General features: G+C 29.2%; 1 protein-coding gene and 1 pseudogene across 2 annotated transcripts; both read right to left on the reverse strand.

Moving 5' to 3' along the window:
* Positions 1–2,035: 2,035 nt before the first annotated feature.
* Positions 2,036–4,723, reverse strand: LOC111287592 (pectinesterase-like). Its single transcript, XM_022878239.2, has 2 exons — positions 3,760–4,723; positions 2,036–2,935 (listed from the first exon to the last, which is right to left on the reverse strand). Exons 1-2 carry the CDS (start codon positions 4,652–4,654, stop codon positions 2,247–2,249), a joined length of 1,584 nt encoding a protein of 527 aa, XP_022733974.2. The 5' UTR covers positions 4,655–4,723; the 3' UTR covers positions 2,036–2,246.
* Positions 4,724–12,188: 7,465 nt separating this feature from the next.
* On the reverse strand, positions 12,189–15,075 carry LOC111287593 (21 kDa protein pseudogene; annotated as a pseudogene). Its single transcript, XR_016341786.1, has 2 exons — positions 14,334–15,075; positions 12,189–12,527 (listed from the first exon to the last, which is right to left on the reverse strand). The product of XR_016341786.1 is annotated as a 21 kDa protein pseudogene (transcript).
* Between the last annotated feature and the right edge of the window lie 1,604 nt (positions 15,076–16,679).

Consider the following 16,679-nt stretch of genomic DNA (forward strand, 5'->3'; position numbering starts at 1 on the left):
GTTCTGCTAGTTTTTTTTTTTTTTTTTTGGTTGGTTCAAATAGATTTATCATAAAAAATTTATGATATTTTACATCAAATTTAATAAATATATAAAAAACTTTTTTTTATAATCTCATAATAGATTTGAATCAAAACAATAAAAATAAGAACACATTTTTGTCATTTGAATCAATTATTCTCTGATAATTTGGGGTCTTTTTTGTTTTGAAAAGAAGAGTTGGGTTTGAAGCGGTATATGCGGCATGACTTAAAGTTTCTAATTGCTGTGTCTATCAAACTGATCATCATAGGGCCGATGATGTTTCAGTCGAAGGGGCCCTGAAGGTTGTGAACAAATTTTAAATATTAGAAGCTTAAGATTAAGAGCTAGATAGGGATAACAAAAGTTTAGGCAGCCAAGTATTTTTTTTTTTTTTTTTGAGAGGGAAACTTGTTTTTCAAGTGCTATTTAAAGCTTGTCTTTTGATTCTTAAAACCACGTATCCAAACCCTTCAATTTTTGATGATGAGACTAACCATCTGCCTAATTGAAACTTTTCAACCAGAATTGCTACCTTTTTCAAAAAGAGAAAAACGAAAGTGTAAAGAACCAAAAGGATTGTTTTTTTTTTGGCCACAAAAGCAAAAGGAGACTTGAATCCACGACTTTGGAGACATGACTTGATGGACATAACCTTGGATTGGGAAACTTCACTTATCAATTTTAATTTTTAAAAGAGACATGATCACATCATTGATTATTGATAGTAAAATTTTTATATTTTAATATTGTAAAAATAATAAAATATAATAAAAATAAAATATTTAATAATTTCTTAATACTTTTTTGTGAAATTAAAAATTTTATTATCATTGTATAAAAACGAACCCTTCTTTTAAATGGTCTAGTAAGATGTGGATCTAATATATTTTTACATTCCTTAATACTATGTGTATTTATATATTAGTAGTACTATTTCATGAGGAAAGCAGACTAATTAATATCAATATACAGTATGAAAGGAGAATTGAAATATACCAAACCAATAAGCTAGCCTCCCTCTTTTTTTCATTGGCTGATAATCCTATAGAGTATAGATTATACGTGGAGATGGATCCATATGTATTATTAAAAAAATTTTAGAATAAATGTTTTCTTAAGACATTATCCAAATTTTCATTTGAATTTTTTTGATTGATAAAATTAATATATTCAACGATATTTTTTATACAATATATAAATGGATATCGTAAAAGAAATTTTGGATCCACCCCTAATTACATGCTAATGTTTATATTCTTATAAATCTCAATTTATAATCATCTATGTTATTCGAAAAAAAAAAAGGTAAGATATCGATATATGTATGACACATGGATCCATAAATTTTGAGAATTTTATTAATACCTATATCAAAGGAATATATGTCGGTTACGGATACTTTAAGAAGTAATGAGTCCACAGTTTTTTCGGTGTTGATTGAACGATGCTAATGGTGTAATGATTATCATACTTTTTTTAATCTATGTTATTGATTTTTTTAAAATGAGGAGTCCACGCGGCAAAAAGCCTGCAGGGTCTCAACTTTTCTTCGGAAAAAAAAATCTAAAAGGGACATGGGGGCTGACTATGGATAACCCATGACTTAGCCTCCGTTTAGATTTTATCGTATTTTTCATATAATATAATTAAATTTATTACATCATTCATTAAATTTAAATATTAATTTTAATAAAAATAAATTAATATTAAATTTTTATTAATTTTTTTAATAATAATCAAATTAATTTTTTAAATTATAATTACAATAATTTTTATTATTAATTTTAATTTCATTATAATCGTCTATCTAAATAAAATTTTATATAAAATTTTAAGATAAATATAAAAATTTAAGTTTTTCTAAAATTATTTTTTTAATTAAATGAATTTTATTATCTATTAATATTATATAAAACTTATACATTAAAATATATTAAATATAATTTTTTTTAATTTATAAGTAATATTAACATAAAATAACCGATTTCAGTAGGATAAAAAAACTCTTTTTTATTATTTAATTTCTTCATAAATAGCCTACAATAATTTCATGAAATTCAGCATTGATACCAAATTACTACAACTTTTTTTTTTCTTCGCTTTGACAAATTCAACTACATAAAAGATATATTTAGCATCTCCTATGCAATTTCAACATCTAAGGTCACTTTCCTATCTACAATTTCCAAATGGCGAAATCACCTCCAACTCCATAAAGGATATCACAGGCCAGCATCAAATGGCACTCCGGTGCCCGGAATCCAAGCATCTCCTGCCAGAAAATTCCCCACAGTAAATTTTGAGGCCTCGGCGGCGTTTATGACATGATATCCTCCCCACTTCACCCTTCCACTTGTACTTGCTCCGGCACCAGTGTTCATATGCTCAGCATAGTAAAGGGTATTTAAGGCAAAACTTCCACTCCATGGTAACCAACCTTCTGCATCAATCAGTCCATCCAAAGCACTCTTCATGAACACTGTTCTTGAATATTTCTGCCACGGCCTCCCCAAATAATTCTTGAACGATCCTTGAACAGCCCTCATATCTGACGACGCCGTGACGCGTGAATTATGGACAATTATGCCCGTGTTCTCGTTAGGGTCGGTTCTTGCTTGTGCTGTGACGGTGGTCATTTGATTGCTCATTGGTCTACGGACGTAGATGTTGCAGTTTTGAAACACAGCAACAGCATCGCCAAATATGAAGTCTATGGTTCCATAAATGTCACAGTCACGATAGAATTGGCGTTGAGAGTAGACATATAATGTATCCTGGTAACCTTTGAAGCTGCAACGGTAGAAGACTGAGAAATCGGAGCCGGACCGGAGGGCTACCGCCTGGTATTTCTGGGGTCCGGCGGTGTTTTCAAAGGTTATATCACGTGCTATGAAGCCATCACCCGAAACACCTGAAAGAAGAAATAAATTCAGTGAGTAATCAAATGATATGAATTATTGATTAATTACGTGGAAAGGAAAGGAAAAAGTTGTTTATTTACCTTTTTTACTATTGTTTTCTCGTTATGTTGTTTTGTTGGTGAAATAGGAGACAAACAAAAGAATATCGAATTAATAAAAAAAATTGACTTGTCTTTTTACTATTGATAATTTGCATTATTATTATTATTTTATATTTAAACCGTGTTCGTTCTTTGTCATTTTATTATCTCATAACCTTTGTTTTGACCAATATTTGTTGGTTCGAATAGTAAGAAGCTTAATTTTTTTTTAAGTAAAATTTTGATTTTAAATATTACGAATGAAAAAAATTAATTTAAAAGAATTTATTTTTCTTATAAATATCGATTCGACTCGACTTCGAATCATTAAAATCCAAAATGACTACCAAATATCAAGAGATCCCAAATAAAAGAAAAAAACTTTTGTTCTGTTTTTAATTAATAAACATGTTTATTAATTTGTTTTAACTAACATGTGTCTTTGTCAATTTGGCAAGTAGGATATAGCCCAATAAAACAAGATTCTGGTATGTTTTGATTTTCCATTTTCTTTTCAATTCATAGATAAATATGTAAAACAAATTGTATAAAATTCAGTAAAAGAAAAAATAGTATAAATTTCAAAGATAATGAAATTCTTGAGCTCAAAGCTGAAAACCAAAATGGAACAGTTGGAAGAGCTTTTTAAAACTTAATGGAGTTTATGTGTATGGGAAATTAATACTGTCAGCCAAAAAATTAATGCATGTTTGATTAATTAAATTAGAGCTTACCAACAGTTGCCGAACTAAAAGTTGTAGTGGTCTGAGCATTCTTGCTACCAGTAACAACCGTGGCATCAATTCCATCCCCAATTAACATTATATTTTTAGCTGACCTACTAATGACCACATTTTCCGTGTAAACTCCAGCTTTCACGTGTATAACAGTTCTTTGGCCCCCACCAGCTGCTGCCACTGCCTCGGATATTGTCTCAAAATCACCAGAACCGTCTTGAGCCACCACGATATCAGCATTGGTTGGTGCACCTGTTTTTTGCAAGAGCTTTCTATCAGCAGCCGAAAGCCAAGCTGGGAATCCGGTGACAAGCAGGCGTCGATTGCCAACTTGTTTAGCAGTAGTACTGTGAGTAGAAGAGGATGTAACAGTGGCCTTATTTATGGCCAGGGAATTGCTGAGTAACTTTGAAAAATTGGTTAACATAGATGGAAAGTTTTGTAAATTAGAGGCCAAGTTGAAGTCAATGAAACCATTTTGGCAGGTTTGTTGGTTGGCAATTGCCGCACTTAACCAGGTTTGAGCATCCATTGGATTGTTTGTTCTCTTTGATTGGTTAAGATGGTAAACGGTGTCCTCATATAGCTCCAAGCAATCATTCCAGGCCAACTTGGCTCGCACATCGAATGAACTCACGTCCATCGACGAGACGAGCTGGTGAGCTCGAACTGCTTGGTTCAGGGTCACCTGAATGGCATAGTCACGGAACGAGAAATGGGTTTGATCAAGGCTTGCTGCAAGATTAATTCCATTTCCCATGAATTTGTTGCAGACGTCAGGGTATGGTGTTTGGCTACAAGAGGTTATTCTAGAACTAGCACCATGCACAATTTTCCCTAGTGGAAAAATGAAGAAATAGGAAATGAAAAATGCTAGGACAAGCTTATCCATGAAGACTCAAGTTTTGCTAGAGAGCTATATAGAAATTTCTAAAGGTTTCAAGTTTGAATTGATTACAAAAGAGGGAGGGAAGGGGGGTTTATATAGAACTTTTGAATGGGGTTTAGGGTTTATTCAAAAAGCGAATTGGGCCATGCATGATGTATACTTTAAAACAGAAACTTTTGTCGTTTGCTTTGGGTTATGCCATTTTCATCCATTTCTTTCCCCATAATTCAATTTCTTTATTTTATTTTATTAAAAGATTGATGGAGATAACAAATAATAAGATGGTGAAAACATATGACTCTTGAGTCTTTGCACCCCTATTAACTTCAGAAATTGGTCAGCCATAGGGGACGACTGACGAATTTTCTAAGCAATTTAATTGGACCACAGCCTTTTCTTGTATTCCATTTGTTTTTCTTAATTGTCACAAAAATTCTGCCTTTGTCAATTATTTTCAATTACAAACAGCAACATCAAATTAAAGTTAAACAAATGGAAGTTCAAAACGTTCACAATCTCTTTGGCCTAAAATCACTGATCACTATTAGCATTAATAATTATCATTAGATATGGAAATCATCTTGGAATTAAACAATCAGTACAAAACCACCATATATACATAGATTACCAAGCTCATACTCTTGAAAATTTGGGTTCCTGATCATTAGGATATGAGATTTTCTTCTCTTTTGTTTTGGTGAAATAGATATGGATTTAGAAATGGTTGTTGTGAATTTTTTTTTTTTTTTTTATTGTCAAAACTTCTCCCATTGCCTTTATAATTGGGATAGTTTGGGATACTGTTTTATATAACACACGTCCACCAATCAGCCTCATATTTGTATGTATCTTTTGCATGCTTCTCATTATCCACTCTCTCATTCTCTTGACTAAGACTTGAGAGGTTATAAAATAGAAAAACCTTTTAAGTTCCCTTTAAAAAAAAAAAAAATCCTTACAAATGCATGGATATTTTGGGTTATACGTGAAAAAAAATTTGTGCCATAAAGTTATTAATTAGGATAGTTTGAAAAAAAATATAAAATACTATTTCTAATTAAAAGGATATTTTTGATAATTAAAACTTAAAAAAGTATCCTGCAAGTTTTCAATTTGAATATCAAAAATGAAAAAATTCAAAATTTATGAGATAATGAAAGGCTTAAAAATTTAATGGATCATCTCTTTTTCTTTTTTTTTTTTTTTTTGTAAAGGTGATTGTAATCTAAAAATAAAAAAATTTGTAAATATTAAAATTTAAATTATAAATCCGTTAAATGTCACATTTTAAAAAGTAATTAAATAAATCAATTAAAATAATTTTTGAATTCGGAGCATGTGATTTATGATCGTACTTTACTATTCTTAATTTTTTATTTCATATACTAATATAACCTGAATAAAAATGTGTGAATATTTTGCAAGGCTTACCAATTGAGTTAATTTTTTGATGTACTTGAATAATATATGTCGAAAGTTAATGTTCCAGCAGCCAGCTTATAAGAATCTGGCCTGCTTGCCCAACTCTTTCTTTTTCCTTTTAAATGGTGCATAATTAGATTTGAAGTAGTAGATATATCTTCCATGGATGACAGCCACAGGCCCCATCCTGGAAAACTCATCTACCTTACACCAACTAATTAATTAATTCTTTGTTTTAGTGCTGGCTGCAATTTATAATACTTGTCTGCCTTTAATTTGGAGGGTTAACTAATTAATTGAAAATTCCTTGGTTAATTATAACAAAAAAAAAAACTCCTTGAAAATCTTGCTAGATGGAGTGTAAATTGAATTGTGCTTTTCTGTCTTTCTATTGTTTATAATTGGCAGCTTCGAATAAGGATTTCCATCAAACTAATTTTAATTGCAAGGAATTAAGCATCTCTTTCTCTAATTCAAGGCTGAGGTATAATTTTATTGAAAACATATTTATATATATATATGAGATAATTAATGAATTTATCCAAAACGATCTTTAAATTCGAGTTTAATGGTCATAATTGTTTGTATATATTTCAAAATTTATGAATAATTTTTTATTCGCTCGCAAATAAATTGCATAAAATTAAAAAACAAAAAAACTTTGCTTTTATCACCATCAATCAATCAAGTTTTTAGTTTTATATTTTTAGTGGAAGGCTGTGTTTGTTATATGACTGCAATAGAAGACAATAAGAGACACTTTGAATTTCATTTTCTTTTAATATTTGCATTTTTCTTCAAGGGAAAAGATAATAGATGGATTATCAAGTGCTGATCAGCGATGTTTGACGTGGCTAACATTATAATCCACAAATCTAAAGCATTGTTTGAAGGACCCTATCTTCAATTAGACAGGTTCTAGCATATTGTCCACCAAAAATATAAAATCAAATTGCATTATTTTCAACAATTTAATTTAGTTTACATCCTTCTGTCTATTTGATTTAAATTGCTTCTTTGGCTTTATTGAATAAAGTAAAATAATAAATTCAAATAATGGTTAAATCAGCCTAAAAAGAGGATAGTAATTCAGATACGAAATTTGAACCTAATAATCAAAATTAAATTCTTTGAAGGAAGAGATAATTATTGAATATTTTAACCTTTAATTTTTTTAATTTGTTTTTGCGACGAATAACCAACCGTTGGGAATAATGTAATTCATGAGAAGACCTAATTAAATTAGCCAACTTGCCCGTCAATGTATATTAATTGAGCTCGCACTCTTACATTTTAATCATCAAATAATTAATAAAGTTGACGTTCTTCCTACTTTCATATGGTTTTAATATTTGATATTAATTTCGAAATTTTAGTAATTTTAAGTTTAAACATTGAAAAATGGTCGTTCGTTTGGACTATTAGTTAAAATTGCTTCATTATCGTCGGTGATGGCTTTGACTTGATAGTTAAAAGAATATCTTGAAATTTCAAATTTAAGTCAAGTTCCATGCTATATGAATTTAGTTTGATTATATATTAATTTTTTTATTAATTTATTAGCTCCGGTAAGATATTAAGTACGCATGCACGCATATGAAACATATAAACAACAAATTAATGCGAAAACAAAAATATATCAATGGAAATAAGGAAATATTAATAATGATTATCAACAAACATCTCTTTCTTTATAACAATGAGTTTTGATAGCTAATTTTGAACTATAATATAGATATATAAGTAATTTATCAGAAATAATTTTTCTATTGTGACTAAAAGGTTTAAACTAAGTTTATGAGCTTTAGTTACAAAAATTGTGTTGTTAATATGTTTTAGCGATGGATGCAACAAAAAATTTTTGTCGATAAATTTTTTTTTTTTTGTAGTGATTTTTTTTTATTTTTTCAAACTCGTTTATGATTTTGATTAAAATTTTAAACTATATTTTTTATTATTTTTATGTAGTATTCTAAATTTTCATATGAATATAACTCGTAGAATACTGATCAAAATAACAATTGAAATCTACCAATTATTCCTCGCAGTTGCTTTACAGCAGACCGTACCTCTCAATGTCCTTGAACAATCTTTCCCTACAAAACCTAATTCACATTGTCATGCATCCCTTATTTATGACCAAACGATGTGAAATAAATTTTCTGCAATTTGACTCTTAAGCTTCCACCTATAAGCTTTAAACTTTATGGTCCTTTCTCTATTCTATCTAATTGACAACTTAATCATCCTTAGCCCTTACATTTTCTGCATTAAAACAACATTATCAATGTGTCACTGTTTTATCTTTGAGGTTGTGTGATGTTTGCAGTTCAATTCCCTTAGGCAATGTGTGGCTGAAAATGCCTGATAGTTTTTCTTATAAATTATAGTTAAGCAATAATTTGATCCCTTGTTCCTTTATCTTTCACTTTATGTTTCATTTAGAATATTTCACAAATTGGATAATAATATCGTTCCTAAATTCTAATAGATTTCCTTAATTAGATATCGATAACGAACAAATAAGGGATCATGAAGTTCTTTATTGTAAATTTTTCTAACCTAATTTCCTATTTAGAAAGATTTAAATATGAAAATTTTAAATTGAAATCTGATTTTTTTAATAAAAATATTTAAAATTTTAACTGTTTAGGAGATCCTAATCCCTTTAATTTTTTTTTTTTTTTTGGGTTTAACCATGAGTTGTCTTTACTATTAATTAGAAGGAACATGTCTCCAATCCCAATTGACATTAAGATAATTAATACTTAAAACTTCAAAAGTTGATAATAAGTAAAAGATATATTAGTGATCATTTGCTTACAAGAAAAAATAAATTCACTTCCACAAATTTTCAAGCCAAGGTTATCTCCTATCATCCCTTTTTTTTTTTTTAATAAAAGAGATTATAATCTGAAAATTAAAAAAAAATTATTGAATGATAATTTTTAAAAGTAATTATATGAGCTTATATGAACTAATCGATATAACTCGTATTTTTTTTAGTTCAAGTTATAGATTACTTGATTTATTACTGTTCACTAGTTTGTCATATAATTTAATTCCCATTGCTTTGATTTTAATGACACAATTTGGGTAACTCAATCTCCATCATTAGTCAGAATCAAGTATATATCACCACAAGCTGGCAATTTCCATGCCTTCCATTAAAGAAAATCGTTATTTTTTTTTCTTGGCTGTGATTTCTTTGCCAAGCCAGGCTATAGTTGGCCATGAAAGCATCCTTAATTTGTGTCATTGAATGATTCTTAAGACGTTTTAATGGAAACCCATTTTTTCCGCAAACCTTTGGAAACTTCTTCAATTAATGGGATTAATAATTACTTTCTTTCTTCAAAGATTTGGTTTTTCTCACAATCTTCCTTTTAAAACCATGGTTTTCAGCCTTTCAGGCAACGACATGATCATGCTTCTTTCGACTACGATACCCCAGAAATTATAATCAAAATTATTGGTTTAAACTACTAAATAATCAATTAATGTCCCCCAAACAGAATAATTAATTGGATTTAGTTATTAGTTTTGATAGACCAAGAAGTAATCAATTTAAGAACATACACTTATGGCCCAGAGAAGAAGAAAGCACATGTAGTCTGAGTCAGACTAATTAAAGCAAGTTCTGGAAAATATGTAATTACATTGAAAAAAATTAGAGGCTGAAATTTTATGACATAAACTCTAATATTTCTTTTGCTTCCTACCCTCACCCCCTCCCACCCCCCCCCCCCCCCCCACCCCCCAAAAAAAAGAAAAGAAAAGAAAACAAATATCTACATATTGCACTTTTTTCTTTTTGTACAAAAATGGTAGCAGAAATGGTATCACCATTCCAGAGAGTGGAATATCAGTAATTTAAAAATAGTGATCACTCAAAGTTATTTTCCCTCCCAACGAGGACCTTATCTAAATTTCGAACCCTCACCTTTAGCAAGTAAAATCCGCTTGAGATCAGATTGCTTACTATTGAGCCAATACCTCATTGATTATATATTACACATTTTAATCTATTAGATTATACATATATATACATGCATACATGTATATAGTGCACTTTTTTCTTTTTCCTTTTTTCCATTGTTTCAATCTGTTCAATATGAAAATCAAGTCATGAGTCATTCTCTAATAAACATCAGTCTAAGATTGGACCACTATTATGTCTGTCCTTGAAAAGTGCAATTGTGATGAGCCTATCATCAACTTGGCAAAATTATTCCATACATAGTGGATTTTCACATCGTTGTGACACTGAGAACGTGAATTTTAGGGAATATATTTCTTCTTTTTTGAGAAGAACGCCCACCAAACGACACCCCTCCATGCATGAAGTTTGAAGTTAAAAAAGTTTATGGTACTATCTTTTTCTACTACCACCATGAGAGAACCGAAAGGGCAAAGTCATTTTCTTCTTTCAACTCAAACTGCTAACGATAGTTTGTATTATTATTTTCTTTGAAATGAGAGACGACAAGGGAATTTGAATTTAAAGTTTCTCTTTCCAAAGGGTTTTACAGCTGCATAAGTAAATATATCTTGTATATATATATATATATATATATATATATCTAATTATCGCTTTCGTTAAAATTGTATTGTACACACATGCATAGATATATATATTTTAAAAGCACAAAATATTCAAAAATGATAAAAACAAATTTCACCTTTACTGTGATAGGTGAATTAAGTTAGTGGGGATTTATATTTCACCACACTTTCAATGAAGTATAGTGTAGTTAAGTTTATTATACTATTAATTGAATTCAAATGTCAATTTCAATGAGATCTATTCAGTATAAATTATTTTTCTTAATCACAATTATAATAATTTTTATTATGATTTTTAATCTCTCAAAAACTCATCTTACTACCAATCCAAATAAACTCTTAACCATGTTTACTCATATACTCAAGAATTTAGAATTGATGATAAGATAGAGGGATATAGGTGGGTACTACGAAAGTACTGATGAATTGCACATTCACAATGAAAGGTTAGACTAATCGTTGGAACTAAAGAGATAAGAATAAGATTCCTCCTTGTTAGCATACTAACACCTCATTTCCCCTCTTTTTTATTTGTTTTATAGATCACGGAAAAAATAAAAGCACCAATCAAACGAAACTTTAATACTTAGAAGCCCAAGTGTCACTATCAAAAGAAACTCAGAACCAGAATGAGGGAAATTTATTAGTTTTGCCTCGCACCCCAAAAATATTAATCTTTTTGTTAAAAATGAATGTTCATTTTATTATTTTAGAATTTTTTAAAATAGAAAAAAAAATTTTCAATGTTGTCCAGCATTCAAATACTAAATTTAAATGAGTTTCTTTAGATATTATGATAATTATAGGTAAAGTTTGTAAAGTATGGGTAGAATCCATCTTTCCTAAGTTTGCAAAAGTAAACATTCAATTTGAAACACAAAAAATAATAAATAAACTCTTTTCCCTAAAACCACTAAATTTATATACACCAATTCTTTTCACATGTGAAAATAAAATATTTTTCTTACTTGATAATTCTTGTATTCATATTATTTATTTCATGTTAAACACATAAAATATGAAAATTATTTTGTTTATCAACACAACAAATATAAAACATTTATTTTGTTTTTGCTAAAATTTTATATCATATCATTTTTATATTTTTATGTATCATTTTCATATCATGTATTGTATAATATTAAAAATTGTCGGTGTTAATCTTCATTCGAAGTTACATAAAGACCATAAAAAAAAATATATTTTTTTTGCATAGAATATTTTCCCATGAAATAGAGTTTAAATTTGAATATGGGTTTTAAATCTTCTAGTTAAATATTTGTGTTAGAATTCTTTGTGGATAAATTTAAAATTTTAAATTCAAGATTTAAGAATAATTAATTTGAGAATACATAGGGATTTTTAATTTGATTGAATTTGACAAATACCAACTTAAAAAAATTAAAAATCTTAATTAGCTTTTTATTTTTTAAAATTTCAAGTGGGTATACCCCCAGTTCGATTCATACACAAATCCAACTTCTAAACAATTTCAACATATATATATATATATATTTTTTGAAACAAAAATGCAAATACAACCCTACAATCTTGATTCCCAAAACGACTAGAAAAAAAAAGAAAAAAAAGAAGGATATCTACTCAACATAGAAGGGGATCTAAATGTAGTTATTGATACGATTTTGATTGGTTACCATATTTTTGTTGAAAGAAAAGAAAAGAACAAGGACACACACACATATACTTCAAAAGCCCAATTTCACTTATCTATATCATCTCTTTGGGCTATATTTGACAGAAGTTGAATTTTCATGCTCAATGGTATTGGACCAAAAGCCAGGCCGATTTCCTTCATTTGCCCAGATGAGATCCCTTTCAATTTTGTCCTACCAAGATGGTGTTTGTATCTCGTGAACCCAAAAGCAAGCTGGTCAAGAACAACAACCAAGTATGTCATTTGCAGGGGGAAAGACTATATAAAATTTATAAAATTTTTAATTAAAAATAATTAATTAAAATTTAAAATCGAAAACTAGAATCAATAGATTGAAAGATCTTGTTATATAAATTAAGTGTACAAAATTTGAAAAATTTTTAATAAATTTTGATATATATATTTTATATAGATATTTTTAGTAAAAATATTGATATAATTTTTATCATTGAATAAGTATCGATTAAATTTAAATTATAAATAATATTATAAATAATTTTTTGATATATTAGTGATCATTAAATTAAATTCTATCAATCTATCAATTTAAATTTTTTATTAAAATTTTTATTAAATCATTTTTAAAAAAGAATTTCACAAACTTTACTTAAAAATTTTGATATAAATTTTCTCCCTTACATGATCACTCACGAAACCTTTTTATTTTGTCCTGACATGTAATTACCAACCTTTTCTTCTAGTGTGTATATATAGTAATACATTTCACGGGAGAGCTCATTTCCCTTTAGAAAAATCCAAAGCGTAGAGTTGGACACAAAATCCGGCCATCCTTCTTCTAAAAACAAACTCAAAATTATTCTAACTAACCTCAATTTTTTGGTTGGTTGCTGTCTTGCTGTCATACAATGCTTACACTTATTATATTACGTATGTTGCCAACCCATTTCTCTCTCGTGCATTGAATTGTCTGCATGTATGCATGTGACTTCTATATACCATAAACAACACTAGGTGTTTCTTTGTTTTTTTTAATGGTGTAGAAAGAAGCAGTAGAATCTTTGTTTCTGATCTTCTCCTGTGAAGAACATTGATCCAGTACTGGCAAGTAATTATGCTGAAGCTCTATAAAGAAACCAAAGAGAAAGTGCCATTACTTTGTGCTAAGATATTAATCTAAGCCTTTGTTTGAGTTGAGCTGTGCTGTACCAAATAAACATGTTCCCCACTTCGAGTTATATCTACTCTTGGATGCATTCTACATTTCATGTTGAAATTAAAGCATAATAACGGATGCAAGGCGGCAACCACTTCTTTTTTCTTATTAGTATTTGTTGTCAATTACATTTTACTTAAATATTCCTCGTTTTATTTATTTATTTATTCTTTTTAATGTAATAAGATGAAAATTATGAAGATAAATAAATTTAATTAATATAAACTTCAACATTTTTCTTTATTTTTAAGGACATTTTTTAGTTCAAAAAGCAAATTGGTCAGTTCCCTCGTTACAAATTCTTAGCAGATAATTAGAATCATTTTTTATTTTTGAATTGACCTAATATATTAAACCGATCTATCATTTATTACATCAATTCGACTACATTACTATATATTTTATCTTACAAATCCCTTACTTTCTACTTATAAATAAAATTATATAAATATTATCAATTCAATCTCTTTTTTGTTTTTTAAATTTTTAAATTTTTTATAATTTTTTTAGTCTCGCCCTTTTATTTGAATGTAAGAGCACAAAAACAAAGAGACTCCTTGTCTTTATCCTAACCATTCTCTTTTTTTTATTATAATTTCAGAATTTTAATCTTCAGCTCGGAGTTAAGCACTAACTTTTATCAAATAAATTCATTTACTTTGTGAAAATAACAAAAAGTTAGAACTGAAGCAATTTGATATAAACTTTAACTTTCCTTCTCTCTGTCACGAAAAGAAAACCGAAAAATTCAAAACTACTGACACCCATAAAGGAAAAAAAAATGAGACTCCAAAACCACTGTACAAAAAAGTCGAAATTAACAACAAAAACATTCAAAAATAAACCTCACGTAATCAGAAATTATAACCTTTTCTTCGTTCCGCTAATTAATTTGTACCCTTTTCGGCATAACTATTAACCAACGCCAAAGCATTGCTCGTAAGCTCCTTCACTTTCTCCATCCTCTCGCACACCTCCGTCTTCATCGGTCCATCCGCCACATCCTCGAACCCATCCGTACATGTGTCCTCGTCCGTCAAGGCCGCGCTCATCCAAGTCTGAACATTTTCCATTTGGAACCTGAAAGACTCCGAACCCGGAGCCACGAGCTGTCGCATTTGGTTCAACGACCCACGGATTTCCTCCACGGTATCACCCATGTTGGAGAAACAGTCGTGTAAGGCGGCGCTGGCTCGTGGGTCGGCACCGTAGTCTGCTGCACGGGAGAGGTTGGAGATGTAAGCCGCCATGTGACGGGCTTTAGACAGGCTGACACCAATGGCGATACGAGCTAGACGAGCTGGGTCTTGTTCGGTGGCGTTGGCATATCCAGAAAGGGAAGTGTAGCAAACGTCAGGGTATAAGGTGACTGAGCAGCTTGTGCGGATGAAATCTGTGGTGTTAGTTTCGGTGGTGCTGGCGTCGTAGTCGGCGGAACTAAGGGTTGGGATTATATGGAGACAGAAGAAAAGAGCGGTTATGGGGAGGGGGGAGCTGAGGGGTTTCATGGCTTTGGTTCTAATAAAGGAGAAGTTTTTTTGGAATTCGTGTAGTTGTCCTTAAGGTAGTTGCTGGTGGGGGATGAGGGAAGGGCTGTGGGAATGGTTTTTGTAGCCTCGTGGCTCGAAGTTGAATTACTTTTGTAGCCATGGTTTCATGTGGATTTACAAGAATGCTACTGCTTTTTTTTTTTTTTTGTATGCAAATAACAATTGTGTGTGCCAGACTTTCCCGGAAATTATGCAGGGAATCCAAACAAAAAGAAAATAAAAAAATGGCTACGTAATAAAATAAGATATCATTGCATGAATTTTAATACTACTGGATTTATTTTTTATATATAGTTTTATAAATAAACATTGATAATATAATTGTAAGTTTCTTTAAATTCTTAAATCTTTTTTTTTCATTGACAAGTGTCTAATATTATTTTTTTTTAATTTAATGGATTATACATATCAAATTGAAGAGGAAACTATGTATATATATTAATTCTTTGCCATAAATATTACTATAGAAGCGAGAACAAGCAGTATTTAATCTGGATCTTCGAAATCTCCTTTTGTCTTCCATTGGTTTGAATCAAGCATTGCCTTCGTCGTTTTCATTAAAGCATTGACTTTCTTAGTTTGAATGATTTGATTATCATGGTAGGAAATCATGTAATTATTTTTTAAAAATTAATATTTAATTAGTAAATTTATAATTTAAATTCTAATCCACTCATAATTTCTTTTATTTTTATATTACAATCTCCTTTATAAAAAAAATATTATTCTACATGTGACAAAATAAAGATGATTTTGCATATTAAACACTAGAATCCAGTCAATACTTATTTATTTTTTAAGAATTATTTTTTTATACATGACCATAGAATCTTTATAAGTCGAATTAAACTATTGATCAGCTTTTTTGGTTATATAATTATATTTTTATTTTTAAAATGTATTTTACATAGATTTGCGTTAACTTTCTAATTCCACTAATAAAATTTAAGAACTCTAATGATCATATATGAAATAATTCTCAATTTGAATGAATCGAGTCAATGCTCCTCTACTCTTTTTTTTTTTTTTTTTTAACGTTAATAGATAAAGCACTACAATCTAACAAATCTGATAATTTTAAATATAACATGAGATACAATACAAAATTAATATAAAAAAATATAAAAATGATACGATTCAAAATTTTAATAAAAATTATATATTGATTTAGTAAAAACAAAAAAAAACATGTATTTGATATATCGACATAAATTATAATATAATAATTTCATATTTTATATATTTTTAACATAAAATAAATATAACATGAAAACACAAATTTGCATATCTACAAACTAAGTCATGATCATTTCTATTTTGAGCAAAGTGATGGTCTATATTAGAGGAGAAGGTTTCACCACCTAGTAATTACCCATGACTAATTTTTCATGCAGATGGATGACATTCGAATCTTGAATTTACGCCATGAACTCCATGCACAAGTACATGTATTTATAATTGAAAAAGCTTGGTTTGAATCTCACTTCTTTGAAAATTGTACACTAAACCCTAAAAAATAAATTGAGCTATAAGAAAAATTAATCAATGTAGGGATGAGGAGCTTCTAAGCCAAGATTTTAGGCAGCAGCAGGACAATATTAGCTGTCTTTTACGCATCCAGGGAACACTTATTTCCAATAT

Source organism: Durio zibethinus, chromosome 4, assembly GCF_047325235.1.
Source record: "Durio zibethinus cultivar Kanyao isolate XHJ-2024 chromosome 4, ASM4732523v1, whole genome shotgun sequence".
Classification (NCBI taxonomy): Eukaryota; Viridiplantae; Streptophyta; class Magnoliopsida; order Malvales; family Malvaceae; genus Durio; species Durio zibethinus.